Consider the following 19,531-nt stretch of genomic DNA (forward strand, 5'->3'; position numbering starts at 1 on the left):
TCCTTATGGGATTATGTTACCGATCTTCCCCGATTACACGTTTGGCTCCTAGCGAGTGTCCTGATCCTATATCCCTATCGCCTATGGGCAATTCTTAAATGTATATATCCACGCAATCTCACCTACAATGAAGCTACAGCTTGTCATATTCTACACAGTTGATCTTAACGCTCATTATTTGGGTTAATAGTAATATTCAAATTGCAAAATGTACTAACCTATACAAAAAAGAAAATGGGTTCTTTAAAAATGTGTGCTAGCATGTACAGAATTTTAAAATTCAAGAACTCCATTTAGAATGGAGTGAAAAATCATGTACATAGTTAAGGTGGATGAGGAGTAAAGAGTGAAAAATAAGGAGAGAATGAAACTGCAGAATCTCTATCATGATTGTGAAGAAAATGAGGAAAGATTCTCAAATTGGCAATTTTAAGCACTAGATCAAATCAATGAGTGAAGAGAATGAGAAGCACGTACATTTCTTCATAAAATAATATAAATCCTATTCCATTATTGTTCAAAGAAAAGTTTGATGTTTGTGAGCTAAGTGCTAAACAAGCGTTTCATCAAATAAAACCTTAATATTTGAACTAGGAACTACGTAGTAGGTATCTAGATACAAGTCGAGGAACCTTGGCAAAAAGAACAAAGCATGGAAGATAATTGTGATTGCACCTAGTTCGTAAAACGTATTCTATAGAAATCCTGGCAGTAAAAGAAACGAGGCACGATAGTAAGAATAAGATATACTGTAATATTCCGCAAAACTTCAAAAGGTCTTGCAAATTTTTTTTTCTTTTCTAAAAAGATTAAAAAGGATCCCTGCAACAAGACTTAAGCAGCAAAACGCTTAGCAAAATATGATCAAATAAAATTAAGCAGCAAAACATTCTCTTATTCATCTGATCCAAAGAATCTGGCTCACAGGATATCTATATGTTTATATTGAAAATGCAATAAAACTGCAAATATAGTCACCTCTCTGAGAAAATGATAAAGCAAAGATAAAACCTGTTTCTAGCAAATTTTAGTTGGGAGCTTTACCCTTGCAAATAGTCACTAGATCTACTTTCACAGGCTTTGACACCCTCCCTACAGTAATTAACCCCAATGATGACCAGACAATCTGATCCTGCTACTCAAACATTTCTTGTGCATCAACAAGGCAGATCATGCAGATGCATACAAAGTTCTGCAATTGATTCAGCGGACCAAATCCAAAAGTTCTAACTACTGCCACTCCCGGCAGTTGACGCACCTCCAAGGCCCCTGCCCAGATGAATCCTCAAATGGTGAGCAAAGACTGTGCATCCATTGACTGCATATCTCGCAAGAGCGATCAGGACTTGGTTCAGCAAGGTTGCATATCCGACATTTCCCAACACGGACAGGTGGTGCTAAAGAATCTTGACACTCTTGCTGATTAGTACTAGCTCCGCATTGCTCAATTTTACCATTTGAAGAAAGAGTGGATGATTTCTTTAGATTTTCAGTAATAATCCTTGACGAATCAACTCCATCAACATGCTTTTGACTATCATCTGATGCGCTAAACTTTGTATATGAGACGTAATTCCAGGGTTCAAACTCCATGTCTTCATAATTTAAGCCTTCATTGTCACTCATCACTCCGTCCAGGTCATTTCTAGATATATTAAATCCTTTACAAGATGATGCTTCAACAGCAGAATGCAAGGAGTTCTCAGCAAGATTGACAGATGTGTCGACAGTAAAATTATTTTCCGGCAAAAAGACCATAGTATTGTTCTGCATTATATGCCTCCCGACAGATATGTTCCCTGATCCAGGCAAGGAGTTCATATTAACTTCTGGAGTCTTCTCATCACTAACATGTTCAGCCCTAGAAAGAGAACTGAAAGGATTGGCACCTTCTACGCGTGCAAGTTGATCATCCACTCCCATGTTTCCTTGCTTTAGATCACCTCTTCGCAGATTTCTACCCTCAGACACAGGCTTTTTGACTGGGTCAGTGTAAGGGCAAATGGGCGACTTTATCCTACGGCACTTGCAACACCTGAATCCCATCAAATCAAATAGTCTCTCCTCATCAAGCTCGAGTGCATCAGCATGATACCATTCTGCAAATTAAATTGTAACGATGAATCAGTGCCGCCATAAGAAAAAAAAGATTAGCATATTCAGAGAATGACGATAATGTCATGATTCACATGCTTACTGTTGCATGTTTCACACGAAATATACATAAAATCTTTATTATATGCCTTCTTGCAAAGGTCACATCGAACATGGGAGGAATTCGGATTGCCCTTCATCAGAATATTCTTTAATCTGAATTCTAACCCATTTCCTTCACCACTTTTCTTCTTCCATATCAGACCCCACGAACATAGCCTGCTTCTTGATTCAGATTTCAAATTTGAGCCCTTTCTGCTCAATTTCTCAAAAGAGTGATCAAGGGCACAATTCATAACAGAATCCTTTCTATTCCCACCTTTGCAGATTGTTGGTGCAATCTGAGGTTTTACTGTTTGCAAACAGCTGGTGGGAGTATCTTTGGTCACAGTTAATGCATTCTGAGTTTCTTTAAATTGCAAGAAATTGGTATTAGCAACATCATGGTTCTCTTTTGTTGCGACAACCTCAGATTCATAACAGTGTTTGCAAGTTTCTAATAAGTTCACTTCCTTGTTTATGTTCGGCATTGAAGCAACCATGCATTGTGTATGACAATAACCTGAAAGCAGTAATGGCAAACAAATAAGCTGAAGTTCAAATTGTTTCAGTAGATGTGATATAACTGCCAAGAATATAAATTAGCACCCTGGAGAAGATGCAAAAACAAACAGGGAATATATTAATTTTCACCATTAGTTTCATTACCAGCAACTATAATAAAAGCATTACTTGCTTATCCATGTTAAAACAAGTTATCTGCATAGAAGTAAATCATATTCTTCACATTATGAAAACAACAGGTTTACTTGATATCTTCATTTTAAACGGCTGGTTCTATATGACCAGGTTACCAAACCCCAATACAGTTTATAGGTGCAACACATCCTATAAAGCAGTACCAAAATATGCATGCAATTGCATGTCCCCAACCGAGCAATTTTAAGGACCAAACAATTTCTAGACGTGTCTATTTAGGTCGTCTAATCAAATATCAGTCTTCAAACTTATTCATGCAGAGCTTACATGTTATATCTTTTGCATGAACATAATTGTTGAAATAACAATTTACAATTTGAGAAACAAGATATATAAAGAATAATAATATCATTATGCGACGACTGTAAATCACCACAAACCTTTACATCTAGCGCACGTCACAGCATTCCTGAAAATCAGATCAAGTAATATATCAATGAACTATCAGCAAACGATTTAAAGAGCTTAGAAAAAAAGTTCTATAATGAAGTAAATAGTAAATTTTGTTAATATTTGAAATGGTTATTGAAATATATTACCCAATTAAAACATCAAGCTGACATGAAGCACAGCTACAGATTTCCAAGTTATCTCTCCTCCGCGTGAGGTAAGAGAAGATATCTTTTCTGGAAGCCTTCAACTGCCTTTTTTGCAACTCTGATAATTCATTAGCCTTCTCAGCTGGTTGGGAAGGCACTTTCTCCATCTTCTCCTCGTACTCTTTAATCAGATATAAAGGGACGCTTGCCTCTAAAAACCAACATATTTGCTTTCCAGCTTCACTTTTTTCTACTTCTACAGCATTTCTTGTCATACAAGAAGGAAGATGCTTTTGACTCCCAAAATCCACTGCATACTGAGTTTGACCTTCCAAATAGTGTTTTCCACAGATTGACGCATTTCTAAAAAGGGAGGCCTGTGTCTCTGAACCTTTTCCATCCAGGTCCTGTGTAGGACGAGCTAGATCACCCCATCGCACGTGATTGTCAAGGTACCTGATCTGAAACAAGTAGCACATTTTGATTTTACAGATAGAAGAAAATGTCGTCCTACTAAGTCAAAAAAAACAAATACATTCCTTTAATAAAAGATAAAGCGCACCTGCATTGCAAGTTGTGACATATTCTTACTCACTTCCACAGCAGCTCTCCAGACACACTGTTGGGTCCTTTTAGGGACCTCAAAACCTTTGACATAGGAGACACTCGGTATTTCACGCCGGCCTGCTGGGCAAAAAAAAAATTAAATGCATACATGAAATTTATATAACATATATATGATTCAGCTGATATATGTGATTCAGGCTACAAAAACAAAACCCCATACATAGTAAATAGACATTTCCCAGAATATTATCATATTCATGATAAATCCTGAAGTGTGCTGACACAATGTTGACGTTATTAATTGGCAAACTGCTTCTATCAACTGTCGTTTACTGCCCACGTACAAACAGTTTCAAATAACAAAACCAAACTGCATATTTAAAAATCACTTTGCCAGCAGTCAATTTACAGATACACAATTTTTATAAAAAAAATTATAATATTAACATAAAACATGATAAGTAATACTATAATTTACAAGTCACTTTATTAAAAAAAAACACAAGTCAACAGCTAACTGTAGAGAACAAATTATAATTAAGGATTAAATAATCTCTACACGATTTCAGAAAGTTGGATGTTTGTGATGGGGAACGGGAACAAAAGTCAAAATAAAAAGCAAAACGTATATGTACTATTAAGTAGTTTAGTCATTATAATATTTATGAGGGATTTAGAAGGCTAGTGAACCTGAGGGGTAGTTATTACCCTAGTTTTATCCTTTTATTTCTGTTATCTCATAAGTGGTGGTGGTGGTTGTAATATATCAGGCAAAAGATTAAAATACACACACACACACACATACACACAGAAAGCATGTATAAAGTAATGAATTTAAATTGCATATTAAATTTGTTGTGAGTATAGATTTACCATATCTAAATTCAAAATTTATTAAGACTATTTCTTTATGAATGTACTTTTTGTGTTGTAATATAAGTATATTGGCCGTGCCTATTATTTTGTATAGCAGGATACCACAGTGCATCTAATTCATACATTTAAGTTGCGCAACTATTTTTTTGTATGTGGAATACAAAAAATTGGGGCCAATATATTTCGGTTAAATGTATTTAAATAAAGGCACTATTAATCTTTTGGCTTAACTAGATCTCTACTTTATCGTAAGTTGACAAAGCATTTTTATTTTTATAAGATGTAAATTGTATGACGTGATTGTAGGCTATTTGTCAGAACAATTGACAATTGATTTAATATACTAAATTGTTTTAACAGGCTTCATATTAGATTATTTAGAGAAGATAAATACTATTCATAGATTTTAAGAGATGAATATATATTTATTAAATTCTAAGAAATGAATATGTTTACTGAATTTATTAATATGTTACCCTACTCTAGATATTAAAAAACAATCATTAATTTTAAAGTTACAAAACATAATTATAATGCAAAAAGTATTGTTATAATCAAAATTTTAAAATTTATTTACAATAGAATAGTTAGTAATTGGATAACTTTTTTTATAAATTATAAGAACTAATATATAGTTATAATCCCCGACGCAAAGAACGGGCAAAGATTACTAGTAGGTAGTAAAGTATTATGTAATACCATGGCGAGCGGATTCCTTTGTCATTAAACATGGTAGTAAGCCTCTTCGAAATATAAGCTTTGACACAAGACCTCCTCGCCACCAAATGAAGCTCTCTGATTTATCCTTCCCCTTGTCAGCTGTGACTTCAGGCATAGCTCCTTGTTTCTTACCACGCCTTCCACCGCGACCACGTTTATGACCAGATCCAACAGCATATGCAGTATTCTGAATGACAGTAGTGTCAACAGACCACTCATCAACGAGCTTAATCCATTCACTCTTAAAAGCAACAAGACGTATGTTTTTCTCAAGCTGCAAGTCATAGCAATAAGGGTCAAAATAGCAACATAAGCTTGAATGGGAGTTAAGACACAAAAGTGAAATTCATCATCTAAATTTTGTAAATTCTTAATCTAAACAGGAAACTGGAAATGGATATTGTCCTCATTAGCATGCCAAAACAGTTAAATATAGATATTCCCACTGTACCGAAATACTTGACAGTTGACAAATTCAATTCTGTTTTTTGTTGAGAAGTTAACCCCTTCAGGCTTCTTGGGTGTGAATAATTAACATATTCAGACTTATCAAGTTTGTGTGCAATATAATAAGGTTAGTTATATGGTAATTTAATTTTAGCTAATACAGTGATGAATAGTGAATACTGCACCTTACCTTCCTAAACATCTGAACCATGAATTGCCCTATATACGAATGTAGTAAATTATCAGTTTTAGTTTGAACTTAAAATTGATCCAAATTTATTAGTCAAAGTCAGCAGGGACACAGTAAACTGGGATTGATGTGAGTGCATGAGGTCTGTGAGGTTGTTTGGTTGACCTTCAAATAACTTGGAAGTAGGATTTTTATTGCTCGGTTAACACTAAAAATGGAAGTGCATGTACCTAGGAAGTTCAAATACCCATAAAATGGGAGAAGTTGCCTACCCAACCCCCACTTGATAACCTACACTTTCTATAGGAAGTCACTTCCTACATACAGACCAAAGACAAATCTACACTTCCAGGGTAACATAAATTCCATAGGAAATTTGAAGTTACAAAGGAAATGACTTCTTATCGTTAATGATTAACCAAACAAGCACTATGTTTGAATGATGAAAGCTACGGATAATATTTCATGCAATTCGACACAATTAAAAAACACATGGAAAAACAGAGGTAGGAAAAGTAACTGCTACAAAGATATATACAGGAATATATTGCAATAGCAGGAACAAGTAGGGTACTTCAAAAAATTACTGAGTTTAAACACTGACCTCAAGCAATAGACTTTTTATCTCGCTGCAAGTTACAGCCTTTTCAACTTGATTACGCCATGTATTTCTATATGCTGGACTTCTAAAGGGGCCAATGGTTAGGCTACGCAAAATCTCCTCTAGGTTTGAAATATAGGTCGCAATGCCAGAGAGGTCCCTTCTTCCATCCTTCAAAGGACGTGTGGCAGAATTTCTTCTCATTGCCCCTCTGATGGCATTTAAAGCAGCTGCATTCAACAAGCAACGTTTCTTGCTCAGAGGAGACTTGCAAGTATCACACCACCCACATCTTATGCTTGGGAGTTCCACTAGCTTATTTTCAGAATCCGGCCAAAAAAAACAGAAGGGGGCTGATGAAAATGCTCTTAATTGTATATTAGCACGTGATTCAGAAGATTTATAAGCAGATAATTTCTTTTTGAGTCGAATAAAAGCAGATGCAGCAGATGCAGCATAATTTCCATGAGCGTAGTGGTTTATATATGCCTGAGCCTTCAACGATTTCCCGGTGTACTTTGAGATATCAATTATGTCACTAGAGTTGACGCTCTTGGAGGTACAAGAAGCATATTTCATTGGTTTCGACTTCCCACCTAACTCTAAATGGGACAAGTCAGATGGATAAATCTGCTGCTGGCTTGTCGACCTGCAACACTTGCTCTTTTCCTGTGAGACTGTCATGTTTGCGGATCTATAATCAGTGATGGAACAGGCAACTTTTTCATTCATAGGCAGTTGAGAAGTATCATAGCTCTTCTTACCCAAAAAAGCAGGTGATGGAGCAAGACACTCACCATCTACCATTTTACTTGTTAAATTTGTAGGCGATTCAGTAATTGACAGAACATCCTTTGAATTTTCCCAGTAACGTTGAATTGCCTCACACAATCCTGCATACATAGTATTATGATGCACTGAAGAATTAAGTGTCTGTAAGACTGTTGGGATATCATCTCGATGGTAGTATCTGATGCATAGATCTGAATCCAACAGAAATTTCGTCCTGCAACAGTAATTTTAAAACCTTACAAAAGCAATAAAAGAAGTAAAAGTTTTAAGGTATTAAAGAAGTATCCTCTCCAAGCCAATAACTTGCCCTGCTTTGAGGTTTCTAATAAAGGCACTTACATATTATACTTTTTCATAAATAAATTTCAAATAAGGATTAACAAAAAAATCCATATAAAACAAAACCTGCAAAAAAACAACATGATGTACAGATATCTAATTTACAAACCCTTTAAAGTCAAATAGGACTAGTAAATATTAACAGAGGGAGTAACAAATAGAAGTACTGGGCCTAACCACTGCTATAATATGATTTGAGAAAAGGATAACATTGGGCCAACAAAACAAAAACAGATGAAAAAGGAGATAAGAAAATTGGCGGACTGGAACAGAAGTAGTTGAACATACACAAGTAAATGATTGCATGTCCCCATAAAGACCTGCTCATATGGATCAACACCAAAAAGCTCTGCTCCTCTCAGGGACATTTCCTTTGATATCCTTAGATCGATCCAATTTATTGTACACTCTGGACAAAACCATTTTCCTTCAGGCAGCCTCTTACTTAAACCTACACACCTTGAATGAAACACTGAAGGACAATTATCACAACAAAGCAATGTCCCATCCATGCCACACAGGCGACATTCAAAGCCGTTTCCATCCTGATCATCACTACCAGAAACCGATATGGTACTTTCATAGTCCAAAGAGTAGGAATTACATGACGACCGCGTCTTGTGTTTTCCGATTATGTCCATGGCTTCTCCGTCATCGGAAGCAGAAGGTTTTGATAATCTAGGATGGACCCTTCTTGGTCCACCTTCAGAAGGAACAACTGTAACCCCATGAATGGAGATCACTTCTGATGTTTTATGCATGTCAATTTCTGCTCTAATCTCTGGAGAATCTAGAACATCATCACACAATTTCTGTAAAACCATCAATTTACTACACACTGACAAAGCATAATAGCCCTTCTGTAATGCACAAGAATAAAATTCTTTCCACCTCTGCCCCTTGGTGCATTTTGAAATTATTAGGTACTGGACTAAGGAAACTGGCCAGGTCAATAAATCAATCAAGCTCCAGTCCATGGACCTGTAAGAAGAAGTTTGTAAGCAGTAATTAACACAAGTGCATTAAAGAGCAGAAGATGTTAATACTGCTATTTATGAATGAAAATGATAGGGCATGCTTCTGGCATATCTAGACCACCACACATTTCTACCCACTGATTTTAAGATCCAACTAACAGTAAATTACACATAAAATAACTATTCTACAGAGAGATACAGTAAATAGTTGAAAAATATACCGTATGTATTTTGATGCAAGCTCAGAATCGTCGGAATTGGTTTCGATAAGGGATTCAAAATGACGCTGCAAGCACTGCATAAGAGCAACATGAATGGAATCTAACAGTGTGTTTTGGACTGAACAGTTGAGTGCTCCCACAAAGTCTTTTATTCCAAAGGGATACAAACACAGAGGGATGCTAAAAGAACGCAAGAAAGCATATACAGAGAGTAGATCTGCAACACATTCATCAGGAAGTCCTATATTTCCTGTAGAAGGAGGCAATACTGGTGGTGGGACACCAGAAGCATCATGGCTGAAAGACACCCTGTGGGCACTTTTGCAAGAATTAGTAAAGAAATCAAGTTCTGTATCTGCATCAACATCAGCATCAATCGGGAACCTAACATTTTCATATCTAGAGTTACCAAAGTTACTTGACATAATCTGTGACCGAGAATTAGCCCCAGCAATAGCATTCCCCAACTTCGCATTGCTGTCATTTGCAAATTTCTTCAAGATTAATTCATCCAATTCTTTTCTCTTAATCCGCAATTTTTTATCAAAGCCACTATCCCTGATAAGATTCCGTCTCAGCTTATGATTCCCCATGTATTCGCAATCACCGTCATGATAAATAACTCTATACTCTCCCTTGTCACATTCCACAACCTTTCCAAGGACAACAGTGCCCTCAACATCTTTCGTCACATATAATCCCACCAATGCTTTCGACCGAGTCTCCATAGACCGCCTCTTTACATCTCCATCCGACTCAACACTTATGACATCCTTTCTTTTCCGTTTTGCCCCGCTTTGCTTCAGTCTGACCCCTTCAGATTCCATTAATCAAGCGTGACTTTATCAATGCCCCAATTTTCCAGATCAAAGACAAACTTCCAACAATTCCAGATCAAAGACAAAACTTCCAAGAAGAAGCCTAATCTTTGATCAACCTGATTCAGCAAAAATCGAGCATAATTAGTAATAACAAATAAATAGCAACAACCAATATCATGCTAAAGTTGATATACACTACATTTGTCAATCACATGGAAATCTTGAAACCTAACACAAAACCTCTGCATAGAGAACATACACTAATACAAACATACACATACACATAATAAATACACACATAAATAGAGGAGGAAAGATAAAGCTCTAGGGTTACCGGCGGCGTACCCTCAATTGTTTTATTTTTTCTTACATATACTCTTACACAGCGGCGGAAAGATAAAGCGTCTAGGGTTGGTGGCGGCTTACCCTCAATTTATACACATACATATGCGCACGTGCAGCTGGTGTGGTTCTAGTGCAATTGTTAATTTTGATCATATATCCGCACGTGCAGCTGGCGTGGTTCTAGTGCAATTGTTATTTTCGATCACATATCCGCATCCGAACCTTTTAATTCTATGAGTGTCCGAGTTATGTCAATAAAATAAATTTTGGAGGCACTACAGAATACATGGAACTTATTACAAGGATCCATACCTTCGAATATATTTTCTTATGAAATCTGTCCTAAAATTTATAAATATTAGACATTTTGATACATATTATTTTTCTGATATATAAATTTTACCCAAGTAAGATAATATAATTATAGAAATATATTGTATGTGTTAATTAAGCATTTAATATATATATATACACACATGTATATTATAAGTATATAACTACTGATTCTTAAAATAATTTACTTGATATTATCCTCAAAAGTAAGGGTCGAAAATGAGCTAGAACCCCCATGTGCTCAAGTTTGGGTTAATCGTATATGAGTTAACTGATTCATAATTTGAGTCGATATATTATATTAACTTAAATTGTAAACAATATTAAGATTCTATAAAGGGTCCACCTGTTTGGAAATATAATAGGCAAAGATATAATCCATATTCGGATCATGGGCCGGCTTCAGAGCATGGACCATATTCGGTTAAAAATCATTTTGTAAAAATTATATGACCAAATTTTAGCGGGTCTACGAGTGCTCGTATTTGGAAGATTCAATTCTTTGGCCAAATCCGTATCATTTACAAAATGTATGAAATGTGTGCATCATACTTTCGACTTGGATAAGGTTGACGAACATTTTTGATCAACTTTCATCTCTACTTAATTGTACAGCCCATGACTAAACATTCAAACTTTATGGTATAGTACACATGAATTATAATTCATTACTAAAAAAATAAGGTTAGTTTATCAAGTTCATAATGAAATTAAATATGCACGTAGGTATGTCTAACTCATGTATAGCAATTCTCATAATAAAAAAGTCACATTGGAGAAAATTCCATTATGTTAAGACAAAAATTAAAAGGATGTTAGAGATATATAAATATTTAATATAGGAAATGGGTTCAAAAAACTGAAAATAGGTGTGATGTCGAGCAATATATTAAAAAAATATATTAGTTATTTTATGCTATTATAAAGAAATAAAGTTAATTTATAATGACATTTAATTATATTAGGCGAGCATATCATTGAAGAGCATTCTAGATTGTAGTAGAAAAATATTAGTACGATTTGTTTTCTTCAATTTATTAGATTAATAGTAAAAAGTAGATATAAATAATGATTAGTATTATTTCATTAGGAATTAACTTGCTTTTCAAGTAAAAGAATTTATGTACATACAGTTAAACCTCGATTAAGTAATATCCGATAAAGTAATAACCTCGCTTAAGTAATAATTTTCATCGGTCCCAACTTGGGCCAATGTTGTAAAGTAATATTCTCGCTAAAAGCATAAGATAATAAAAAATTCGAAAGTCATTAAGGGCCCAAGTAATATGTAAAGTAATAATTCCATAATTATATATATATATATACTGTATAATGTATATGATTACAAAATTTAATTCTTATTAAAATATGAATCTATTGTAGCTTAAAGCCAAAATTAATCTCGTCCTTGACTTTATGTAAAGCAAAAATAACTCCTGGTATGTTTTGCTCGTGTTGTAACAAGTAATTGTTCAAAGTGGTGAGTGCTTGAAATGCTTCCTTTGATGACACGCTTGGGATGACATTGCTATCGTCGGGTTCAGGATCAGTCCCTTCATCAGTGCTCATTACCGACTCAATGATTTCTTCATCCGTAGGTGATTCCATAACCGCATCATTCTCGTTTGGATAGTTTAAGAGATGCTCGACATCCATCACATTCCTATATCGTAAATTAGAGATAACTTCATTTAATCCTTCGACACCTTCATTTATTTCTCCAAGTTCTTGTTCATCATTTTCTTCTGAACGAATCTTGCAATGCCGAAAACAATTTGCAATTGTGGTTGTTTTCACATCAATATTCCAAGCCATGTTAGCAAAACTAATAGCATTCAAGATATTAACTTTTTGGATACAAGTAATCATAATAAAAGTAATTTTAGATCAAATACATTGCATGTGATTAATTCTAGTTTTTATACGTACATTATATATTATACTGTACCACGTAAACATAAAAATTCGGTAAAGTAATAAAATATTACTTTATCGATAAAGTAATAAAATATTATTATATCGATAAAGTAATAAATTCGGTAAAGTAATATTTTTTCCCGGTCCCAAGGGTATTACTTTAAAGAGGTTTAACTGTACAACAGTAATCTTCATTATTTGCGAGATGGTGAATATATTGATTAGATGATTATTGGATAAACATGAGAATTCATTTGTGTCTCTTTCTTTGTGGAGATCTGTCATGCCCTTAATTCAAATCCCTTACGGTACTAGAACCAAATTTAAGGTACTATTTGATTTACCTATTCTCTTTCTACCAAATATTTTAGCTTTAAAAATTCGTCAAATTGCTAATTAAATAACTTTGTGCTTTTGAAGGTATCATTGGCTAATTAAATTCACAACGTTCTTCCTATTGGGCATCCATTAATAGATGTAAAGAATTTAAGATGATAGGCGAACAATTGTATGATGAGTACAAAAAATTTAACATGAATTAAGCGAAGGTAGAAACCATTTAAAGAATTATGCATCAAGTTGATAAAGCACATTAAACATTTGTAGTATATTAAAAAATTCACCATGACAACTCCAAATAATGTTACAAGCGAGAATAATTATGAAGATGATTGAGCGTTGATGAGGAAGAGATTGTTATTCCTAACTTGATGTTGCAATTTTGCCCAAACTTGACACTTTGAAGGTTGTACAAGAGGATGTCAAGGTCTTTGAGTGATCATTTTTAAAGAGACGTCACAAATTTTTCATGATGATTTTACTTGTATTCCAATGGCATTATAAAGTCAAAAGTGCAAATGATATATCTCACTGGATTCTAAGAATTCAGACGCGTTCAAAGATTACAAATTATTATAAAACTTCAAGTTCGAGTTTTTTCAAAATAGAGAAAATGATGCGGAAGAAGGAAATTAAAATTTGAATATTTGTTTTGATTAATTATTTAGGATTAAATTTAATTGTAATTTGATATGACACATAACTATACTACCTTATATCTTGTGAAATATATGGATTGCTTTTAAGTTTGCTATATTGTTGTGTATATTTAACATTTTATTAATTGAATATGTTAAATAAGTTTTTTATATAAGTGGAGCCGTATTTAAATTAAAAATATTTATGTGTTACAACTAGAACAAGGTGTTTAATATAATACATCCTGTCAAAGTAGGTAAATAATTTATTTTTGAGATTAGTAGGTAAATAAATTTTTAAACAATTAATATGGTTAAAATATGTTTTAAAATATATAGGCGCATAGACCAACCCACGTAAGTATGTCTAAAAGATGTACTTAAATTAAAATCATTAACCGAATTTTAATTAGAATAGTTTTTTAAAAGAATTAGGCCATTTGAAACAGGTTTTATAATAAATAGATTTGTCAATCAACTCAAGTATCGACTAAAACTTTTAATATTTCGGTTTTAATAATATAGTATAGATAGATTGGAGACAACTATTTTATATTATTTGATATATAAGGAATGTTAAGAAAAGATAATTACTAATAAATCTTAGTATGATCTAACCCTCCAATTCATCTTAAATTTTACGCCATGTACAAACTCAATGTGCCAGATGTGGGGCATAGTTGCATGGTTTGTGGGTCAGCTCATGGAATTGTGAACTAGTTCCATGTACCAAAACACAAGCCGACTTCGACCTAGATCGCTATTGGTCACGCACTAACAAGCCACTCCCTGTGAACACTATTTTATCTATTACGAGAACTAGTCACTTCTAGTGAACACTATTTTATCTATTATGACAACCGTAAAACAAAAAAAAGGAAGATATCATGGGATGTATCTTTGTATTTATATGGAGAGATATTATTGCATATACATATATATATATATATATATATGTTTGTTATCTTCCGGAGAGGTTAAAGAAGGTGTCAAGAGAAGCTAAATTAGTGCCTTGTGTTTATCGTCAGTTGTAATGCTATACTATACTATACTACACAAAATTAATTAGATAACATCCAATCCCAACAATTGAGTTTTTATGTGTATTATTATAACTTAATTTAATTTAGTTACACGTTATGTTTAATACATCATTTTTTATTACATATATGTTTTCAGGGTATTTTTTAATTTCTTGACTAGTATCTAGTATTTGAAAGTAAAAAAATTCTATTTTTACGTTTTGGATGCAGATATTTATTATATTAAAATTTTAAACCGGAATAAAAAAATTATATTTCAATTTCCAATGCTGGTAAAATTTAATAACTAGATACTAGTCATCATACTCACGCTCCATTTGATAAGATCAACCAAATCCACTTTACCTAGATTTTCTTCTCAAATAAACTCTTCGCGCTCTATTGATAATCAATTTCAACACTTTTTATGACTCCACAAACAAACTAATCATCCTCCATTTTTTGCTCAATTTCAACAATATTTAAGAATTCAATATGCTGTGAAATTAATTTTGAGCTTTTCAGTAATGCCTCTGCATCAATTAAGTTGCATTTTACAGCATTTCTTTGAATCCAACATTTATATCCTTTGATAACTTCAATAATTGCTCTAATAATCATCGTTCATGCTCATATGAAATTCTTCATATGTGCAATTAAATCATAATAGTATTGACAAATGTCTTGTAATATTGTATAATTAGAGTTGTATGGACCTAATAATGAAAGTGAAATAGATAAGGCTTGATAAAGGTCCTCAACATAAGAGATCATAAAACCAATTGCTTCAAGGGTCATATTGTTTACCGCAAGAAAATCATAATATGGGGGCTTTGATGAAATATCATACTTTTATATACCTAATATGTATTTATCGATATATGATCAATATTAGGGTCTGGATGTGGCAGCAGCAAGATAGGCTGATGGCTGGCCGATTGGGATCTACGGTGCTTGGGTGGAGGAACGGTGCCTCTTGATACAACTTGATGTAGGACAAGTCCAAAAATGGTTATACGTAAAGGGTTAATTACTTATCTCCGCAAAGAACAATTGAATGCAAAATATATCATCAACTTTAGTTTCTAATATTCATTATTTCAAATAATAATGAATAAAATCACTTAAATAGATATATTAAGTTCAAGAATAAGTCAAACCCTGCGAAAAAAGAAAACTAATCCTTTTATTATTAATTAATACCTATTACTTATCTACTATCATATATCAATTCCTATATTATTCTTTAATAAACAATATAATAATAAAACATATTTATTTATATAATAATATAAATAAATTCAAGAGTTCCCTAATTAATTTATGCTCCGCATCAAAATCCTTCAAGCTTCATGGGTTTAAGTCAGATTCCTACAAGTACATAAATTTTGATAAAATCCATCAAGAACTATTGTTTTATCAAAAAAAACAATACCGCCATGTTTTTGAAGACTATTAAATGAATTTTTAAAATATAAGATCTTAATTAAGTACTACAAAAACTATTTCAAAATCTCTACTAAATAAAACAATATATTAAAAGACATTTTAAAATTCCTATTAAATAGCAACGAATTCTTCTACTTTATATAAAATCCTAATTGAATATATTTGCACATCAAAAAGTCCAAAAAGATCCTTTCCCATTCAGATAAAATACACTACACCCCTTAGCTGAAGTTAAGAAGGGTTATAACTGATTTTTGGCAACTACCAGAGATGACAAATGATCTTCCTAGACTTTCATCCATTAATTGGGTTAATGCATTTAGACATAGTGTTTCATTTGTGCTTGTTTTGTGCACTTCGTCGTTCCAAAGCTCCAAAATTTTTACAAATTCATCCGATAATCACCAAATTATTTTAGCAAAATTAACTTCATAACAACGATCCCTCCAACTTGCATTAAGTTTAACATTCATAAATTCCTTCTTAAGAAAAAAACCACTCCGCAATTTAAAATTTCTAGTGCTGTGTTAGTAACAGTTTGGCTAGTGGTAAAAACACGATATTATCTCGAGTTCTAGTCCTCCCTTCCCCTCTGCTATACAAATACATAAACATAAAGTTCCAACGAATATTTTAAATTGCGAGGCACTGTTTTCTAACATAAAGCTTATCATGTTTGTGTCAATATAAACAACAAGAACAAAATCATAATAACAAGAAACTTCAAACACGCACAATATATATACACCACAAACACATATAGAAATAAGAATATGTATTTAATGAAATATATGAAAGAAGCGCACCTTTGTTTAGAAGTTTCCCGCCATTGGGTATATATATAATACAATATGTACAAACAAGATTAGGGTTTTTGTTTTTCTTTAATTGGAAAAGGAGAGGAGGGGTTTAGACAGATTGGCTGTTTGGGGTTTTATAATTGCCAATCTAAATTTTAATCATGCTTACGTAAGTCTCTGTGTAATGTAATGTAAATATGTAACGTAATCCTGCATTCCTGCCGCTCTGTCTGCTGTGTACTTAAAAAAATATGTAGAGTAATACATTTTTTGTAAGATTTTTGTAATAAAATAAACAACAGTTTCTTGTCAGACAAAGATAATTAAAAGAAATTAAATTACGGTAGATTGTATTCTAAAAATTACTGATTTTTTTGATTAATTATCCGATTAATTATTTTAATATTTTCTGTTAATTTGATTAATCACTGCATTTTTTCTTAAATTAATATATTTATTTTAATAAATTAATTATTTTCATATTTTATTAAACACATTCTATTAATATTTCGATTAATTATGAATTTTTCGATTAATCACTAAAAAATTATTGTACCGAATGTCTATCTGCTTTTTAGAATAACCGAGGTAGGAGATCTTTTGGAGTTTTGAATTCACCGAATTAGTCCGAGCAATCAGGGTTTTAATATCAATAATGGTACTATATCTATGGTACTAATTACTTTTACTTTTTTATTTTTTTTAAATGAGTACTAATTATTTTTAAATTAAGATTTTCTTGGATATCTGTTCAACTGAATTATAATGAACAGAGTGCATTTCTTTGCTAATTCAGTATACTTTTAAACTAGCCAGTACATGATATAGCAAAATGTAACTTAATACGTGCTTATTAGATAAATTAATAATAAAAATTAATTTAGATTTTATTAAGTTATTCAAATATTAACTTATACATGTATATTATATTATTAATATAAATATATTATAAATATCAGTATTTGGGTCATGAATCTACTTTTTCGAACTTATTTTCACAAAACATTTATTTTTCTTGATAAAACACAATATATCATGTAAGTATAGTAATTTAGAATTAATCCTAGCAAATAAACTGGACTAAATTAAATTAATATAGATTAATACTTTTCTGATAATAAAATTATAATATAAAAAATTTACCATATGATAATATAAACTTACGTTTATTTATTATGTAACAAATACAATTAAGAAAATTATCAGTTTTAATTACAATCGAAATGCTTTTTATTAACAACCCAACTAGAATTTTTAAACATACAAAATCCATTTTTTTATAAATAAGATACAAAATTGTAATATGTAATTCAATAGTTATGTTATTCAATAGTTGCTTATAAGCATTCAATGTTGATACTTCACTTTAATCAACCTGATTTATTTTGTTATCAATTAGAAATCCATTAAGAGAAAATAGACTAAATTACTTATTAGAGTTATGCATAATTCATATTTTTGGACTAAACAAAGTATAATTATATTATTTTAAAATTGTCACTAATTATATTTATATATGTAAAAGTTTTAATATTAAAATAATTATTTATTAAAAGTAATAAGCAGTTAATTTCCAGTTTTTTAAATTCAGTTCGGGCATATAACCAAAATCAAAATCAAACAAGTTAAATCATTTTTAATTTTTAGTCATGAATTTATACGGATTAGTTATTGTCGATTTTTACTTGTTTCAGTTTATTTGTGAATTATTTTTTATTTTTATGTTCGCCCTTATCTTGTAATAAATATATTCGAAAATTGATATTTAATATATATGGTATTCGTTATTTTACAACACACGGAAAAAATATTTAAGTTGTGTAATTAAAATAATATAATTTTAAAAAAAATCTAAACAAAAAAGTTTATAATAAGAATTGTAACTGAGATTATTTTCAATAAAAAAATTAAACTTTAATAATATAAATAGAGATATTAAATGATAAAAAATTACGTATTTTTGTAACATAACATTATGCTTTTGAGTAAAGGTTCGAAATATCCACTTAGGAAAAATCATGCCCTAAATACACATATAGCACATGCTGGCTCAAAATATCAACGAGATACATATATAACACATGTGTATTAAAAGACATGTGCATCACAAGACACGCATATCTCGTATGTGTAACTTTTATTTAATTGGATGAAATACTTTTATGCCTTATTTTAAAAAGTGGATTATCAAAATGCGTGTATGCAAAGAATATTACCCTAATTACATATGAATTTCGCATTCTAAAAATGTGTAACATATATGCACGTCTTGTTCGCGTATTTATTGTTTATTTATTTTATATATATAATATAATATTGTATACGCGTTAGGTCAGTGCATGGTCCAACTTTAATTATTATTATATATGCAATGTGATTATGCGTATTCAACCATGTGCATGTTTGATGTGCATAAATTTTATTTATTTTTGTCGGTGAGATATAAAATCTCGAAATATAGATTGTACCGAGATACAAAATAAAGAAAGAAGTTTTCTTCATACAATAAAGTTTACCATCTAACTGAAGGTCATGCACGAAGGCCCCGGAAGCTTAGACAATAACGTCTTAAGGTCTGAAGAGAGAACACCCGAAAAAGTAAAAGAAAGGTATGATCACTTATCTGAAGTATATGCTAAGCAGACTACTTGTAGATTAATCCAAATCTCCGACTTTCAAATCTAG

At 32.0% G+C, this 19,531-nt stretch overlaps 2 protein-coding genes across 8 annotated transcripts; both read right to left on the reverse strand.

The window, feature by feature from the left end:
* Window positions 1-849: 849 nt before the first annotated feature.
* On the reverse strand, window positions 850-16,999 carry LOC141707425 (DDT domain-containing protein PTM-like). Of its 7 annotated transcripts, none has more exons than XM_074510587.1 (11): window positions 16,853-16,999; window positions 9,183-10,119; window positions 8,273-8,965; window positions 6,857-7,859; window positions 5,595-5,889; window positions 4,015-4,139; window positions 3,453-3,913; window positions 3,294-3,322; window positions 2,198-2,716; window positions 1,890-2,099; window positions 850-1,799 (listed from the first exon to the last, which is right to left on the reverse strand). In XM_074510587.1, exons 2-11 carry the CDS (start codon window positions 10,007-10,009, stop codon window positions 1,231-1,233), a joined length of 4,731 nt encoding a protein of 1,576 aa, XP_074366688.1. In that variant the 5' UTR covers window positions 10,010-10,119; window positions 16,853-16,999; the 3' UTR covers window positions 850-1,230. The 7 variants fall into 7 exon arrangements, with proteins under 7 accessions (XP_074366688.1, XP_074366689.1, XP_074366687.1 ...); XM_074510588.1 differs by having other exon boundaries at window positions 852-2,099; window positions 6,857-7,530; window positions 7,651-7,859; XM_074510586.1 differs by having other exon boundaries at window positions 852-2,099; window positions 6,857-7,530; window positions 7,618-7,859.
* On the reverse strand, window positions 12,056-12,496 carry LOC141689700 (uncharacterized). Its single transcript, XM_074494056.1, has one exon. It carries the CDS (start codon window positions 12,494-12,496, stop codon window positions 12,056-12,058), a length of 441 nt encoding a protein of 146 aa, XP_074350157.1.
* Window positions 17,000-19,531: the final 2,532 nt, after the last annotated feature.

This window comes from Apium graveolens, chromosome 2, assembly GCF_009905375.1.
Source record: "Apium graveolens cultivar Ventura chromosome 2, ASM990537v1, whole genome shotgun sequence".
NCBI classification, from domain to species: Eukaryota; Viridiplantae; Streptophyta; class Magnoliopsida; order Apiales; family Apiaceae; genus Apium; species Apium graveolens.

Coding starts and splice junctions, on each gene's coding strand:
- LOC141707425 (XM_074510582.1), bottom strand. CDS start 10,009: ATGGAATCTGAAGGGGTCAGACTGAAGCAAAGCGGGGCAAAACGGAAA. Junction 5,890..6,856: donor TAAAAAGTCTATTGCTTGAG/GTCAGTGTTTAA, acceptor TATGACTTGCAG/CTTGAGAAAAACATACGTCT. Junction 2,717..3,293: donor GACGTGCGCTAGATGTAAAG/GTTTGTGGTGAT, acceptor TACTGCTTTCAG/GTTATTGTCATACACAATGC.
- LOC141689700 (XM_074494056.1), bottom strand. CDS start 12,496: ATGGCTTGGAATATTGATGTGAAAACAACCACAATTGCAAATTGTTTT.